The 16,309-nt window shown below is 41.8% G+C and overlaps 1 protein-coding gene across 4 annotated transcripts in view; it reads right to left on the bottom strand.

Moving 5' to 3' along the window:
• Cdk5rap2 (CDK5 regulatory subunit associated protein 2) overlaps positions 1-16,309 on the bottom strand; it is a 185,866-nt gene that overhangs the window by 91,165 nt on the left and 78,392 nt on the right. For all 4 annotated transcript variants that reach the window (XM_028754629.1, XM_028754631.1, XM_028754632.1 and 1 more), the window contains exon 14: positions 2,946-3,086. In XM_028754629.1, the coding sequence (XP_028610462.1) occupies positions 2,946-3,086 (141 nt within the window). The remainder of the gene's footprint in view (positions 1-2,945; positions 3,087-16,309) is intronic.

Below are 16,309 nucleotides of genomic sequence, written 5' to 3'. Positions count from 1 at the left end.
TTTAATAAGTACATGATGTAAATCAGTGAAGACCTATCCTCTAAACTACCTTGTTTGGATTCCTATTGTGACAATTAAACACCATGACTAAAAGCAAGTTGGGGAGGAAAGGGTTTTATTGGCTTACACTTCTTTCTTGTAGTTCACTATTGAAGGAAGCAATGCCAGGAATTTAAACAGGGCAGGGACCTCGATGCAAGGGTTGATGGAGAGGCCATGAAGGGATGCTTCTCACTCACTTGTCCCCCAAGGCTTGTTCAGTCTGCTTTCTTATAGAACCCAGGACCAGCAACCCAGGAATAGCACCACCCAGGATGGATCCTACAGCTGGATCTTATGGAGGGATTTTTCTCAATTCAAGTTCCCTCCTTTCAAATGACTCTAGCCTGTGTCATGTTAATATAAAATTAGCCAGGACACTACCTGACCTAAACTGTTTGATTTCAAAACAGGCTATTTTTTTTTTAAATCTCTGGTTTCTCTTTATTTTTATAAAACACAACATGAAGTAGAGTTGCACAGTAGACCCTGGACAGCACATCCTACATCTGAAGGACACTGACAGGACACTGACAGGTTTTACAGTTACATTGACCAGTAAGTTGCCTTTTCTTTTTTTTTAATCAAATGGTAATTTTTACCTATTCACACAGGGGTTATAAACACAAAAAGGCAGGATGTGGGGAAGGTGCTGGAGTACAAATATCTTTCAGAACAGGGTATTGGCTGGGTGAAGGTTTAGAAGACAGGTCATTATGATTCTGCCTATGATTCACTTGTCCTTATCTAAGTTGGTACTATCCACTAAGGCTACCTATTTACAAGGTCTATGACTACTCAAGCTGGTAAATTTCCACTAAAGCTGCCTGTTTATAATAGCTTATAGCCCTCTGTTTCAATGTTTTTCTACAGAGACCCAAGACTTTGTGTTAGCATGCATGTATGTCAGGCCTATTGCTGATTTTAGGCCTATGGCTGATTTTAGGCCTTCAGTGTGTATACACAGGGCTGCCCCTGACATCTCCTCCCTTCTCTAAGTATAGAAGGGCTGTGGCAATTCTAATCTTGCTAAGGTAGGGATAGAGGCCTGACCTCCAGTAATTGAAGGGGACCTTGTTATGGATCCGGTTCTCCTGTCGTTGTCTAGTGAGGCATGAGGGTCATACCCATCATGATGTCTTTTTCCTGGAGAGGGGATACTTTTGACATCAGCCCCTATTCAGTCAGGCTTGTCCCTCAGGGAACCCAGAGAGGTATTTTTAACTTTTATTTATATTCCCTTGCAGTGCTTAGCCTCAAAGGACAGGCTACCTCTTTACAGGTCCTATGTACCTCAACGGTTCCACAAACTTTGATTCAAATCAAAATACAAAACAAAACAAAACAAAACAAACAAAACAAAAAACAAAGCATTGACTGAGACTTAGTTCTTGGTTCTGTTCATCCCACCATGCCCAGGACCGAGTCTGTCACTGCAGCACCATGAAAGTACTGTTTGCAAAAAACATTTCTGTGCCTACTGGAAAACAAATGCCAGCCTACCCATCCACTACAACCACCACAGCCGCTCTGGTTCCTGCCCATGGACCTTTAACTGTCCACTCTACAACTGGAGAACTGTAGGGTGGTAGGGCACAAGGGCAACCTTCAGCTCTATGCCAGCCTAAGGTCGACATTTGTCCTGATGGATGCCCATGCTGTCCAGTTTGTCCATTAATGTGAGAAACATCTTTCACAAAATCACAAGTCACCACCAACTATTCATCAGAGGACTAATTTGCCTAATTTTATAAAGGTTTAAAGAACTTGACCTAGAGTTAACACGTCTTTTGCACACAGGCTGCCACACTCCATTATTCATATAACCACTCAACGCACATTTCCAGAGCCAAGTATAGGGCTGAGCACTGGATTTAGAGAAGAGCACTGGTTTCCACTCCTGAAGAGCCTGCCAGTGGTGCTGCACCTGGCCCAGAGGAGGAGAAGCAGAAGGATGGAGCCGATAAGAGCAGCTAGAGAAGGAGTGTGTTACAAAAGAGGAGCCAATAGAGCGCTGTAGGGTCAGGGAGCGTTACCCTACACAGGTGTAGACAGGGATACTCAGGGGTTAAAAGATAAACAGAATACCACCAAGGCAGGGAGGGAGACATAAGCAAAGGCACACTGAGACACCAACAGTGCTTTCAGGCATCAGTATGCTCTCTGGTGCATTTAGAGGAATGGAGACAGTTACTAAAACCATCTATGCCCATCTTTGGCTCTGATTAAATACACAGAGACTTATATTTATTATGAGACTTTGGCAGTACAGCTAGGCTGGAGAGTTAAGATGGGATTTTTCGGGCTGAAAGAGAAGTTAGGTGGGAACCGGAAGCCAGAGGCCAGCTGGACACGGATGAAGAAGCAGGCATCAGGACAAGATTAAGATGGACAGGTAATGGACCACGGAGCAGGATCTAGGCCAAGCCAATATTGTTGGGTTAGAATAACTAAGAATCTGGCCAGCTACAATGTCCAAAGCTCATAATTAATATAATAATGCTCTGTGTCCTTATTTAGAGCAAGAGTAGACAAAGACAGTTATGGTAGATTAGACCAACAATGTGGGACAAGATGAGGAAGTGGCAGCATTTCAGCAGGACAACTTTGTTACTACTTATAATTCAGCATTTCTCAAGAGATAACCTTTGATGGAACAGATACCAGGCTACTCTTCTAGCAAGGCGGAATTTCTCAGTCTCAAGTGCACAGCAAACAGGACTGCCCATACAAAGGATACTAATTTGCAGAGCTGCTAGACAAACCCTCTCCCTCCCACCTGTTGCAAGCGCAATTATCAGCAAGAAGGCACTGGAGAGTCTCTAGATCAAAAAAACTTATCAAACAAGTTTCAGAAAAGAAGATGAATACATTCACATGTGAACACCAATTTCAGTCAAGCTTGCCTTGGAGAAGATGAGTTTGCTGTCTGGTGACTGCCGAGAACACTTTTCTGTTATTAAGCCATCGCTCCCAAACTTGAGCTCCTCTGCAGTCATTAAATAACAGTTCTGCTGTATTGCTTCCAAATCTTTTTCATTGGATTTCTAAGGAAATGAAACAAATCATAGGAAAGTTTTCATCAAGAAAAGAATATTAAGAGATTTTTCTTAAACTCTTTTAGGGGAGATATCTTATTTTATCACAAAATCCTTATGTCTCCTAAATAATTCCATCATCCCCAAATATTAGGCAACTAACAGGGCTGTGATGCAATGCTATCTGCATATTATCACTGTGTAAGAGCCAGCAGAATGCCAACAATGTGTCAGAGGATGGTGGCTGTCCATGAACTGATACTACTTGCCACAGTGACTGTCAGTAAGTGAACTGGTTCCATCCCTGGGACTATCCTGCTCTCTGAATGACCCCTGATCTTTTCCTACCCAGTCAACATGATGGACAAGTAAAGGGATTACATATTTAAGTACAGTAAAATCTTAGTCTCCTTTGAAACTACAAATTGGTCTATCCATAAGCACAAGGGAGAAAAGGCTGAGATGAAAATATACATTAGGATATGTTCATATATGATATTCATTTTTCATAATACACAACCCTTCTTGTGATCCCTCAGCAGCCTGGATCTGATAATACAACAGTACTGGAGACTGCATCTCTGATCTGGCCAGGTTCAAGTTCAGAATCTATTCCCAACCTGAAGATTCCTAAACCAGAGTTTTATTCCTTTTTTTTTGGGGGGGGGGGAAGGGGAGGGGGAAAAACAAGGGATAAGATCCAAATCTATATCCTGTCCATGGAACAGAATTTAACATGCCAATCATTTAGAAGGAATTTGGTACCCACAAGGGAGAAATGGCCAGTTCCCTGTAAGATCCCATTGAACACTAACAGGAGGAACTAGAACTCTGTCAACACTGCCACTCTAGAATTGTGTTGCTACAACTGTACCTTCATTATTGCCATGTTTTGACCTAGCAAACCATACTGTAGGGCTTAACAGGAAAACAGTAGCCCACTCTCTTCCCAGTTTTTCCCTCAAAGTCTCAATCTTTGCTATTCCTTAGGCACTATTTCTGGTCTGAATTCAGGTGTTACCATGACAGTGTCCTTGTGCTTCTTGAATTCTAATATTTCAGTTTTACCAACTGGCTTGGATCAGAGGTATATAGGGATTTAGCTTTTGAGTCAGTTTTCTCCACCTCAAGATCTCTCCTAACAATTACAGCATTACGGGTTGAAACAGTTTTGTATGACATTGTACTAAGTAAGGCTGCATTCATCATTACATTGCCATCCATGTTCAGTTTTTTGAACTCTTGGAATTAGCAACTATTTTGTTCTACTTGCCTACTTAGTTCATAAAATTATTACAAACTATACATTGTCTCCAAATTCTCAGAAAGAAAAAAAACAAAGAAAAGTCCCTCCCAATAGTCAAACCCATTAGTAATTGATCATCTCTGTTGTAGTTTCCTGGAGTATCCCAGATGACACATTTCCTCAAAGGTTCAAACTTGGGCTCTGTACTGGCTGTCTTTTTGTGTCAACTTGACACAGGCTGGAGTTATCACAGAGAAAGGAGCTTCAGTTGAGGAAATCCCTCCATGAGGTCCAGCTGTAAGACATTTTCTCAATTAGTGATCAAGCAGGGAGAGCCCACTGTGGGTGATGCCATCCCTGGGTTGATTGTCTTGGATTCTATATTCTAAGAAAGCAGGCTGAGCCAGCCAGGGGAAGCTAGCCAGTAAGTAACATCTCTCCACAGCCTCTGCGTCAGCTCCTGCTTCCTGACCTGCTTAAGTTCCAGTCCTGACTTTCTTTGGTGATGAACAGCAATGTGGAAGTGTAAGCTGAATAAACCTTTTCCTCACCAGCTTGCTTCTTGGTCATGATGTTTGTGCAGGAATAGAAACCCTGACTATGAAAGGCTCTCTACTTAGTTTAGCTGTCACCCTAGATTTCCCTTCAGCACATGTAAGAGACCCCTATTTTCCAGATCTTTTGTCTCTTGTGGGATATTCCTTTGTTCATATGGCTTTTCTGCCAAGAACTTTCTGCAGAGTGCTTGTGAGACCCTCAATCTAAGCACCACACATCTAAAAAGACCTTGCTCTATACTCACACTAGCTCAAAGACTAGTTGGCACCAGAATGCTAGGCTGGAAATCACTTTTTCTCAAAGTCTGAAAGCATCGCTCCCATATCCCAGTGTCTAAAGGAGCTGTTGGGAATTCTGATATCATCCAGAGGCCCAGTTCTTCATACATGGCCTATGTTAGTCCTCTCTCTGGAGTCTTTCTGATCCTCTCCTTAACACCAAGTTCTAAAATATCAAAATGCCTTGCCTCAGCCTATGTGACCTTCTTCATCCTTCCATTCTGGTACACAGCCTCCTGATACCCAGAACTACTCTGCCATCTCTGCTTCCTGGAGCTCCTGGTAGTCATATTTTAGACCTCTTCAATAATGCCTCTAATTTTCTTATCTTTACCTTTTCCCTATCTCTTTATTTCTTTGATTCTGTTTTCTGGAAGATTTAGACAACTTTTATCTTCAAATTTCTAACTCTTCCACTGTAAATGTTTTAGGTCAGTAATTATACATTGAATTTCCAATAGGCCACTCTTCTTTTCTAGATATCATTATTTTTATTAGATTCTAACCTTATTTTATTTATGGTGTGTGTGTGTGTGTGTGTGTGTGTGACATCACAGCATGTGTCCCACAGCACTAGTGGAGGTCAGAGAAAAACTATACAGAGTTGGATCTCTCCTTCCACCTCTGTGTGGGTTCTGGTGATCAAATTGAGGTCATCAGAGTTATGCAACAAGCACTTAGCCCATTGAGCCATCTCATGGGTCCTGATCCTACTTATGTTTTGATATCAAATTTTTATAGTTTTAAAAAGCTACATAATTTTTATTGTTGCCATTTCTACTACATATGTTAAAAAAGAAAAAAAAAAGAAAAAAGAAAAAAAAAGACAAAGTCTCATTCAATAGCCCAGGCTGGCCCAGCACTCTATGCATCCCAGGCTAGCCTTACAATAATGACCCTCCTTTCTCACCATTCCAAGTGATAGGATACAGGCATGAGCCTTCTGCCAGATTTCTATGTACCTTTCATTCAATTTAAGGTTTGTCTTGCCTCTCTGTGATGGTTTGAATATGCTTGGCCCATAGAAAGTGGCACTATTAGGACATGTGGCCTTATTGCTTCCAATAAGGTGTAACCTTGTTAGAGAGAAGGGTGTCACTATGGAAGCCGGGCTTTGAGATCTCATATATATGCTTAAGTTTGGTCAGTGTGACCAAGACAGTCTCCTGCTGCTGTCTTTGGGTTAAGATGTAGAACTCTCAGCTCCTTCTCAGGCACCATATCAGCCTGCACCCTACCATGCTTCCTGCCATTATGATAATAGAGTAAACTTCTGAAACTATAAGCCAGCAGCAATTAAATGTACTCTGCAACAGCTGTTTTGGTCACAGTGTCTCTTCACAGCAATAAAACTCTAACTAAGCCACACTTTAACAGACTCTTCTCCCATTGGCTGAACTTAAGCCATTTGCCTTTTAAATGCTAAAAGTGCTCAGAAACTCTATGAATGTGGAAATGGACACATCAAAAGTAGCCTTATAGGGAGATGTGTGGGGTCAGAGAGCCATGAGACCAGGAGCAGCCCCTGAGAAAGAGTGGGCTCGAGGCATATCCAAACCTAGGAAATCTTGTCCTGACATGGGCAGGAATAGGATGGCTCCCCCACTGCCCCGGGTCTGCTTGTCATGGTGTACAGAGCCCAGTGTTCCCTGCCCCTTGCCTCACTAGAGGAAGTCATGTTGTCAGTAGTTGGGTTAAACTTCCTTTCCCCTCATAAGGTCATGTTCAGAAGCACCTGGAATTCCTCCTCATGCACATGAGGCATCTGCAACATCTTGGTCCTGGCCAATGAAGTAAACTCACCTAGACATACCCTACTCACTGTCAAAATATTTAAATAGCCTTTGTTGTCCCCAAATAAACTGAACCAGTTCCCTGAAGAACTGGGGTGTGTGTGTGTGTGTGTGTTTGTGTGTGTGTGTTCTTTGCTCATGCACTCATCACTGACCTGAACTCACCGGTGCCTGGCTTAAGCTTCTCTCCCTCCAGTCCAGCCCAGTGCACAATGGACCTAGCTATCCCTGGGGGAGAAGAAGATAGAGGCCTGCAAAGATGTACAAATGAAAACCAGCTTTTTGATTGAAGAACCTTTAACTGCTAGCATCCTTCATTCTATTTCCCTGTAGAAGTAATCTCCTGGTTGGGGTCTGCACGCTCCATTCCCTTCATTCCTTTCATTGCCATTTCTGCTTACAGCTGCCTCCAATGGTGCCCAGGGCTGCATTTTTCTGCTTTAGATCCCCCAGAAATCTCTTGCTGGAGACAAAGAGAGGGTCATCTATATCTGCCCAGAATCCTAGCTAAATCTCCTGTTTGCAAAGGTAATGGCCACATCTTATATCTACTAAGCCATCTTTGGGTTGTAGACTATGTTAGTTCAATTATTATTGGCTTTTCTTTACTATGAGCCATAGTAGCAAAACTGAATCCTGTGCAGCTCCCACTCATATAAACATAACATCCAAAATGTTGTTAACTTACAGCTTCTGCTGCACAGTGCTCCTACCCAGCCCTGTGGGCTTACATGTCCCTATTGGTGTCCCTAGGGTAAGCCCCGTGGGCTTACATGTCTTCCTTTAATGGGGTTTCAGTAGTAGGAGGCACTGTTATATACATGGATTTAATCCACCACAGTTACCTGGGTAGACTCTCAGCAATTCACTATGTGGCAAATAAGAAGTGAATTCCAAAACTAAACAGGAAAGGAAATGGGCAATGGAGTGAGGAGGTACTTGCCCTCAGTGAGTGGGCTGAGTGCAGGAGCATATCCAGCCATGATCTGCCATTTATTGTGGGATGAGGGTAAGCATTTCCCTTCTGATCTTGTTTCCTCTCCTATTGTCTGAGGCTCATATGACAAAAGGTAGTTGAAAGTGCTACTATAAGAGCCATGAAGGAACATAGAGCAGGTCACAGGCGACAGCTCAGCACCCAACCCCAGAAAACCGAGAGGAAGAAGGACTCCCAGGAGCTTTAACTCAGGCAGCATTCCAGGTAAGGAAAAAGCAGCACTTGCCCCAAAGAGGGAGCAACCGGGACCCACTGGGACCCAGGAATTCACTCCTGGCCCGGAGCAGGCTCCATCCTGTCTGGGCCCAAGCACACAGCAGATCCCGGGAGGCAGCTCTGCACCCAATCTCACAGAAACCAGAGGAAGAGGGGCTCTCAGCCTAAACTAGCAGTATCTTAGGCTAGGAGGTGGCAATACTTGCCCCCAAACAAGGAGCAACCGGGACACTCTGGGACCCAAGAATTCACTCCTAGCCCAGGGCGCGGGTTCCTTCCACTCTGAGCCCGAGCACTTGGCAAATCCCGGGAATCAGCACTGCATCCAAACTCACAGCACCCAGAGGAAGCGGGGATCCCAGAAGCTCTAACCCAATCAGTATCTTAGGATAGGAAGCAGCAATAGTTGCTCCCAATCAGGGAGCAACCAGAACCCACTGGGACCCAGGAATCCACTCCTGACCCAGAGCCCGGGCCCCCTTCCGGTTTCCACCCGAACACTGAGCAGATCTTGGGCCTCAGGTCTAACCCCAGCAGCAAAACCCATCCCAAACAATTCTGACACAACCTAGATAATAGGAAAGACAGGCCCCAGTCAGAGACAGCACAGATTGCACAAAGGCGATCCAGATGGCAAAAGGCAAGCGCAAGAATACAAGCACCAGCAACCCAAGGTACTTGCCATCATCAGAACCTAGTTCTCCCACATTAGAAAGTCCCGAACTCCCCATATCACCAGGAAAGCAAGAACCAGATCTAAAATCACATCTAATGATGATGATAGAGGACTATAAGAAGGAAATAAATAACATTATCAAGAAACTTGAGGAGAACACAGGTAAACAGGATGAAGTCCTTAAAGAAACACAAAAATCCCTTAAAGAATTACAAGAAAACACAAACAAACAGATGAAGGAATTCAACAAAACCATCCAGGACATAAAAATGGAAGAAGAAACAGTAAAGAAATCACAAAGGGAGATTACCATGGAGATAGAAAACCTAAGAAAGAAATCAGGAGTCATTGACACAAGCATCACCAACAGAATACAAGAGATAGAAGAAAGAATCTCAGGTGCAGAAGATACCTTAGAAAATATTGACACAACTGTCAAAGAAAACGCAAAATGCAAAAAGTTCTTAACACAAAACATCCAGGAAATCCAGGATGCAATGAGAAGACCAAACCTAAGGATAATAGGTATAGATGAGAGTGAAGATTCCCAACTTAAAGGGCCAGTAAATATCTTCAACAAAATTATTGAGGAAAACTTCCCTAACCTAAGGAATGAGATGCCCATAATCACACAAGAAGCCTACAGAACGCCAAACAGACTAGATCAAAAAAGAAATATCTCCCGTCACATAATAATCTAGACACAAAATGCACAAAACAAAGAAAGAATTTTAAAAGCAGTAAGGGAAAAAGGCCAAGTGACATATAAAGGCAAACCTATCAGAATTACGCCTGACTTCTCACCAGATACTATAAAAGCCAGAAGATCCTGGACAAATATCATACAGATCCTAAGAGAACATAAATGCCAGCCCAGGCTACTTTACCCAGCAAAACTCTCAATTATCATAGATGGAGAAACTAAGATATTCCATGACAAAACCGAATTTACACAGTATCTTCCCACAAATCCGGCACTACAAAGGATAATAGCAAGAAAGCTCCAATACAAGGAGGGCAATCATACTCTAGAAAGAGCAAGAAAATAATCTTTTTACATCAAACCCAAAAGAAGATAACCACACAAACGATGTCTCCACTATTAGCAAAAATTACAAGAAGCAACAACACCCTCTCCTTAATATCTCTTAACATCAATGGACTCAATTCCCCAATAAAAAGGCATAGGCTAATGGACTGGATACACAAACAGGACCCAGCTTTTTGCTGCTTACAGGAAACCCACCTCAGCAACAAAGACAGACACTACCTTAGAGTAAAAGGTTGGAAAACAATTTTTCAAGCAAATGACTCTAAGAAACAAGTGGGAGTAGCCATTCTAATATCGAATAAAATCGACTTTCAACTTAAAGCTATCAAAAAGGATAAGGAAGGACATTTCATACTTGTAAAAGGAAAAATCAACCACCATGAACTCTCAATTCTGAATATTTATGCGCCAAATACAACAGCACCCACTTTCAAAAAAGAAACCTTACTAAAGCTCAAAACACACATTGCACCTCACACAATAATAGTGGGAGACTTCAACACCCCACTCTCAGCAATGGATAGATCATGGAAACAGAAACTAAAGAGAGATACAGTGAAACTAACAGAAGTTATGGACCAAATGGACTTAACAGATATCTATAGAACATTTCACCCTAAAGCAAAAGAATATACCTTTTTCTCAGAACCTCATGGTACCTTCTCCAAAATAGACCATATAATTGGGCACAAGACAGGCCTTAACAGGTATAAAAAAATTGAAATAATTCCCTGCATCCTATCAGATCACCGTGGTCTAAGGCTGGTCTTCAAAAATGACAAAGACAATGGAAAGCCCACATTCACATGGAAACTGAACAACACCCTACTCCTTGATAATCTGGTAAGGGAAGAAATAAAGAAAGAAATTAAAAACTTTTTAGAATTTAATGAAAATGATGACACATCATACCAAAATCTATGGGATACAATGAAAACAGTGCTAAGAGGAAAATTCATAGCTCTAAGTGCCTACAAAAAGAAACTGGAGGGAGCATACACTAGCAGCTTGACAATGCACCTGAAAGACCTAGAACAAAAAGAAGCTAATACACCCAAGAGGAGTAGATGGCAGGAAATAATCAAACTCAGGGCTGAAATCAACCAAATAGAAACAAAAAGAACTATCCAAAGAATCAATAAAACCAGGAGTTGGTTCTTTGAGAAAATCAACAAGATAGATAAACCCTTAGCTAGACTAATCAGAGGGCAGAGAGACAGTATCCAAATTAATAAAATCAGAACTGAAAAGGGTGACATAACAACAGAAACTGAGGAAATTAAAAAAATCATCAGATCCTACTACAAAAGCCTATACTCAACAAAATTGGAAAATTTGGATGAAATGGACAATTTTCTAGACAAATACCAGTTACCAATGTTAAATCAAGACCAGATAAACCATCTACATAACCCCAAAAGAAATAGAAGCAGTCATTAAAAGTCTCCCTACAAAGAAAAGCCCGGGACCAGACGGTTTTAGTGCAGAATTCTATCAGACCGTCAAGGAAGACCTAATTCCAATTCTCTACAAACTATTCCACAAAATAGAAACAGAAGGTACACTACCCAATTCATTCTATGAAGCCACAATTACGCTCATACCTAAACCACACAAAGACCCAACAAAGAAAGAGAACTTCAGACCAATCTCCCTTATGAACATTGATGAAAAATTACTCAATAAAATTCTAGCAAACCAAATCCAAGAACACATCAAAACAATTATCCATCACAATCAAGTAGGCTTTATCCCAGGAATGCAGGGTTGGTTCAATATACAGAAATCCATCAATGTAATCCACTATATAAACAAACTCAAAAAAAAAAAACCCACATGGTCATATCACTAGATTCTAAGAAAGCATTTGACAAAATTCAACACCCCTTCATGATAAAAGTCTTGGAAAGATCAGGAATTCAAGGTCCATACCTAAACATAGTAAAAGCAATATACAGCAAACCAGTAGCCAGCATCAAACTAAATGGAGAAAAACTTGAAGCAATCCCACTAAAATCAGGGACTAGGCAAGGCTGCCCACTCTCCCCCTACTTATTTAATATAGTATTGGAAGTCCTAGCCAGAGCAATTAGGCAACACAAGGAGGTCAAAGGGATACTATTTGCAGATGATATGATAGTATACTTAAGTGACCCCAAAACGTCCACCAGAGAACTCCTAAACCTGATAAACAACTTTAGCAAAGTGGCTGGATATAAAATTAACTCAAGCAAATCAGTAACCTTCTTCTACTCAAAAGATAAACTGGATTAGAAAGAAATTATGGAAATGACACCCTTCACAATAGTCACAGATAATATAAAATACCTGGGTGTGAACCTAACCAAGCAAGTAAAAGACCTGTATGACAAGAACTTCATGCCCCTGAAGAAAGAAATTGAAGCAGATCTCAGAAGATGGAAAGATCTCCCATGCTCATGGATTGGAAGGATTAATATAGTAAAAATGGCTATTTTGCCAAAAGCCATCTACAGATTTAATGCAATCCCCATCAAAATTCCCACTCAATTCTTCACAGAGATAGAAAGAGCAATCTTAAAATTCATTTGGAATAACAAAAAACCCAGGATTGTGAAAACTACTCTCAGCAATAAAAGAACTTCTGGGGGAATCACCATCCCTGACTTCAAGCTGTACTACAAAGCAATAGTGGTAAAAAACTGTGTGGTATTGGAACAGAGACAAGCCGGAGGATCAATGGAATAGAATAGAAGACCCAGAAATGAACCCCGATATCTATGGTCACCTGATCTTTGACAAAGGAGCTAAAACTATCCAGTGGAAAAAAGACAGCATTTTCAACAAATGGTGCTGGTCCAACTTGAGGTCAGCATGTAGAAAAATGCAAATTGATCCATACTTATCTCCTTGTACAAAGCTCAATTCCAAGTGGATTAAGGACCTCCACCTAAAACCAGCCACACTGAAACTAATAGAAGAGAAACTGGGGAAAAGCCTGGAACACATAGGCACAGGAGAAATGTTCCTGAACAGAACACCAATGGCCTGTGCTCTAAGACCAAGAATTGACAAATGGGACTTCATGAAACTGCAAAGCTTCTGTAAAGCAAAGGACACAGTCAATAGGACACAGCGGCAACCAACAGATTGGGAAAAGATCTTCACCAACCCTACATCTGATAAAGGGCTAATATACAAGGTATACAAAGAACTGAAGAAATTAGACTCTAAACAATCAAAGAACCCTATTAAAAAATGGAGCACAGAGCTGAACAAAGAATTCTCAACTAAGGAAGCTCGAATGGTTGAGAAGCACCTAAAGAAGTGTTCAGCATCCCTATTCATCAGGGAAATGCAAATGAAAACAACACTGAGATTCCACCTCACACCAGTCAGAATGGCTAAGATCAAAAACACAGATGACAGCACATGTTGGCGAGGATGTGGAGAAAGAGGAACATTCCTCCACTGTTGGTGGGATTGTAAACTGGTATAACCACTATGGAAAGCAGTCTGGCAGTATCTCAGAAAACTGAACATAGTGTTACCTGAGGACCCAGCTATACCACTCCTGGGCATATACCCAAAAGACGTTCCAACATACAACAGGGACACATACTCCACCATGTTCATAGCAGCCTTATTTATAATAGCCAGAAGTTGGAAAGAACCCAGATGCCCTTCACCAGAAGAATGGATGCAGAAAATGTGGTACATTTATACAATGGAGTACTACTCAGCTATTAACAACAATGAGTTCATGAAATTCTTAGACAAATGGATGGAGCTGGAAAATATCATCTTGAGTGAGGTGACCCAATCTCAAAAGAACATACATGGTATGCACTCACTGATAAGTGGATATTAGCCCAAAAGCTCACAATTTCTAAGAAACTACGTATAGACCACATAAAACTCACATAGAAGAAGGAAGACCAAAGTGTGGATGCTTTGGTCCTTTCTAGAAGGAGTATCAAAAGTTTCAACCAGAGCTCCTAAAGTCTAAACCGCCAGCCAGAGAGCACAAAGGGAGGGACTCATGCACCTGTATAGGGAATTGAGGGTGACCTTGTTAGACTTCAGTGAAAGTGGAGGGCCATGGTTCCCAAAAGTTTGGATCCCCTACTATGTGGGAATTCAAGAGCAGGGAGATGGGACTGGGAGGATGTTTGGAGCACACCCTCACAAAAATTAGGAGGAGGGGGTATGGGAAAAGGGGTTTTAGGGGAGAATGGGAGAGGACATAACATTGAAAGGTAAATACGTATAATATCCAATAAAAAAAAAACACACAGATAAAGGGTCTAAAGAGAGAGAGAGAGAGAGAGAGAGAGAGAGAGAGAGAGAGAGAGAGAGAGTTTACTTATTTTAAATTAATTTCAAAAGTGTCTAGGAGTTGCTAATTGGCTAAGATCCCATTTTCAGCTCTCCACAAAAGAATTTAAGTCTCTGTTCAATATTCTCAAGAGAGATGTAAATCCTAATTTTCCTCAACAATTAATTCACAAAAGAGAGGTAATCTCACAAAAAGTAGAAGAAGCTATTACTAATCGATATATTATATAGTTTGATTAGTTGTCGGCGGTGCTATAACAGTCCTTTGACAAAAGATTATTAATATAGATTTATATATCCTTAAATAGGGTCTTCATGACTCTCGATGAGTGTGGAAGGAGCGACTGTTGGCGCTTCTGCCCAGATTTAACAAGAAACCTGAAAAATTGGCTTTAAAAACAAAAGAGGGGGAATGGTACCCCCTCAGAAGGAGTCCCCCTGAAATACTCTCCATCATGCCTTGTTCACTTTTATCTCTCTAAAGCTGAAAGCTCATGGTAAATCTGCTGCTGACTGCCTCTGGCACCACCAAGACCAACAAAACTTTGCCACAGATATGGGGAAGGACCCTCTTACCCTTAAAGGGAATGGCCCAGACCCAGTTCCCTTATGGGGGCGAGGATTGATATGCCTGTCTGATACCACAGAAGGCACAGCTAACTGGCTACCAAAAAGATTAATAAAAAAAATAGATACCCCCACAAAGCCAGGCCCAACCATAAATACGATGAATTAACAATTTACATCCAGGGAAGAGAAATCTCCCTGAGAATTCCCTTCTTTTTCCTTTCCAGGTAAAAATGAATCACCCGTGATGTCTGCTGTTGGAAGTTCTAATCCAGATGCTGGCCTCCGAACTTATACTACTCAGACCTTTGAAGGGCCACTGACAAGAACATCAAACAGCTAGAGATTGACATCACTAATCTGAAGAAATCCCTGGTTTCGCCGTCTGAAGAGACCTCCGAAAATCGCAAAGATCCTTATTGGACTTGATTTACTCTAGTAAAATAGAAAAGGCTGTGTACAGCTCTTGACTGTGTACAGCTCTTAAAGAAGAAGGTTGCCTTTACATGACAAGACACAAGGAGGGTTAAAGAGAGCATGAAACAGGTAGTGAAGGCCCTAAGAAAAATCAGAGAGAGAAAGAGACAGATGAAGGCTGGTACAAGAATTGGTTTGCAGCCTCTCCAAGGTTGTCAACCCTATTTCCTCCCATCTTAGGACCATTATTTGGGTTCTTTTTGCTTTTTTCTGCTGGTCCCTGGCCCTCAAATAGGTGAACTAACTCTGTGATACAACAGATAAATAATTTGGTAGCAAAACCTACTCAGATACATTATCATAAGTTATCTATGGAGGACCACGAGACTCAAGATGAGGTTGTTACTTTATACAGGGTGTTTCCAAAACCCATCTCCACCCAACCTAAAAGGGGGACATCTGCCCCTAGACCAAGCAGAGAGCGGCCACCCAGAACCCCCTCTGACTGGCGATCTGAATTCTTGCTTAGGCTGTGAGGCTAAGCACTGCAAGGGAATATAAATAAAAGATAAAAATATCTATCTGGGTTCCCTGAGGGACAAGCCTGACTGCATAGGGGTTGATGTCAAAAGTATCCCCTCTCCAGGAAAAAGACATCGGGATGGGTATGGCCCTCATGCCTCACTGGACAGCGACAGAAGGACTGGAGCCATTACAAGGTCCCCTTCAAATACTGGAGGTCAGGCCTCTATCCCTGCCTTCGCAAGTTTAGAATTGCCACAGCCCTTCTATACTTAGAGAAGGGAGGAGATGTCAGGGGCAGCCCTGCTTACCCACTGAAGGCCTAAAATCAGCCATAGGCCTAAAATCAGCAATAGGCCTGTCATACATGTATACTAACACCAAGTCTTGGGTCTCAGGGGAAAAACATTGAAACAGATGGCTATAAGCTAATGTAAACAGACAGCTTTTGTGGAAATTTACCAGCCTGAGTAGTCATAGACCTGCCTGGGCAGACAATACCAACTTAGATAAGGACAAGCGAGTCATAGGCAGAGTCATAGTGACTTGTCCCCTGAACCTTCACCCAGCCGATACCCGGTTCTGATAATATCT

The sequence above is a fragment of the Grammomys surdaster genome, unplaced genomic scaffold, assembly GCF_004785775.1.
Source record: "Grammomys surdaster isolate TR1022 unplaced genomic scaffold, NIH_TR_1.0 126029, whole genome shotgun sequence".
Lineage (NCBI taxonomy): Eukaryota > Metazoa > Chordata > Mammalia > Rodentia > Muridae > Grammomys > Grammomys surdaster.
This window is presented reverse-complemented; position numbering and strand designations above follow the sequence as displayed.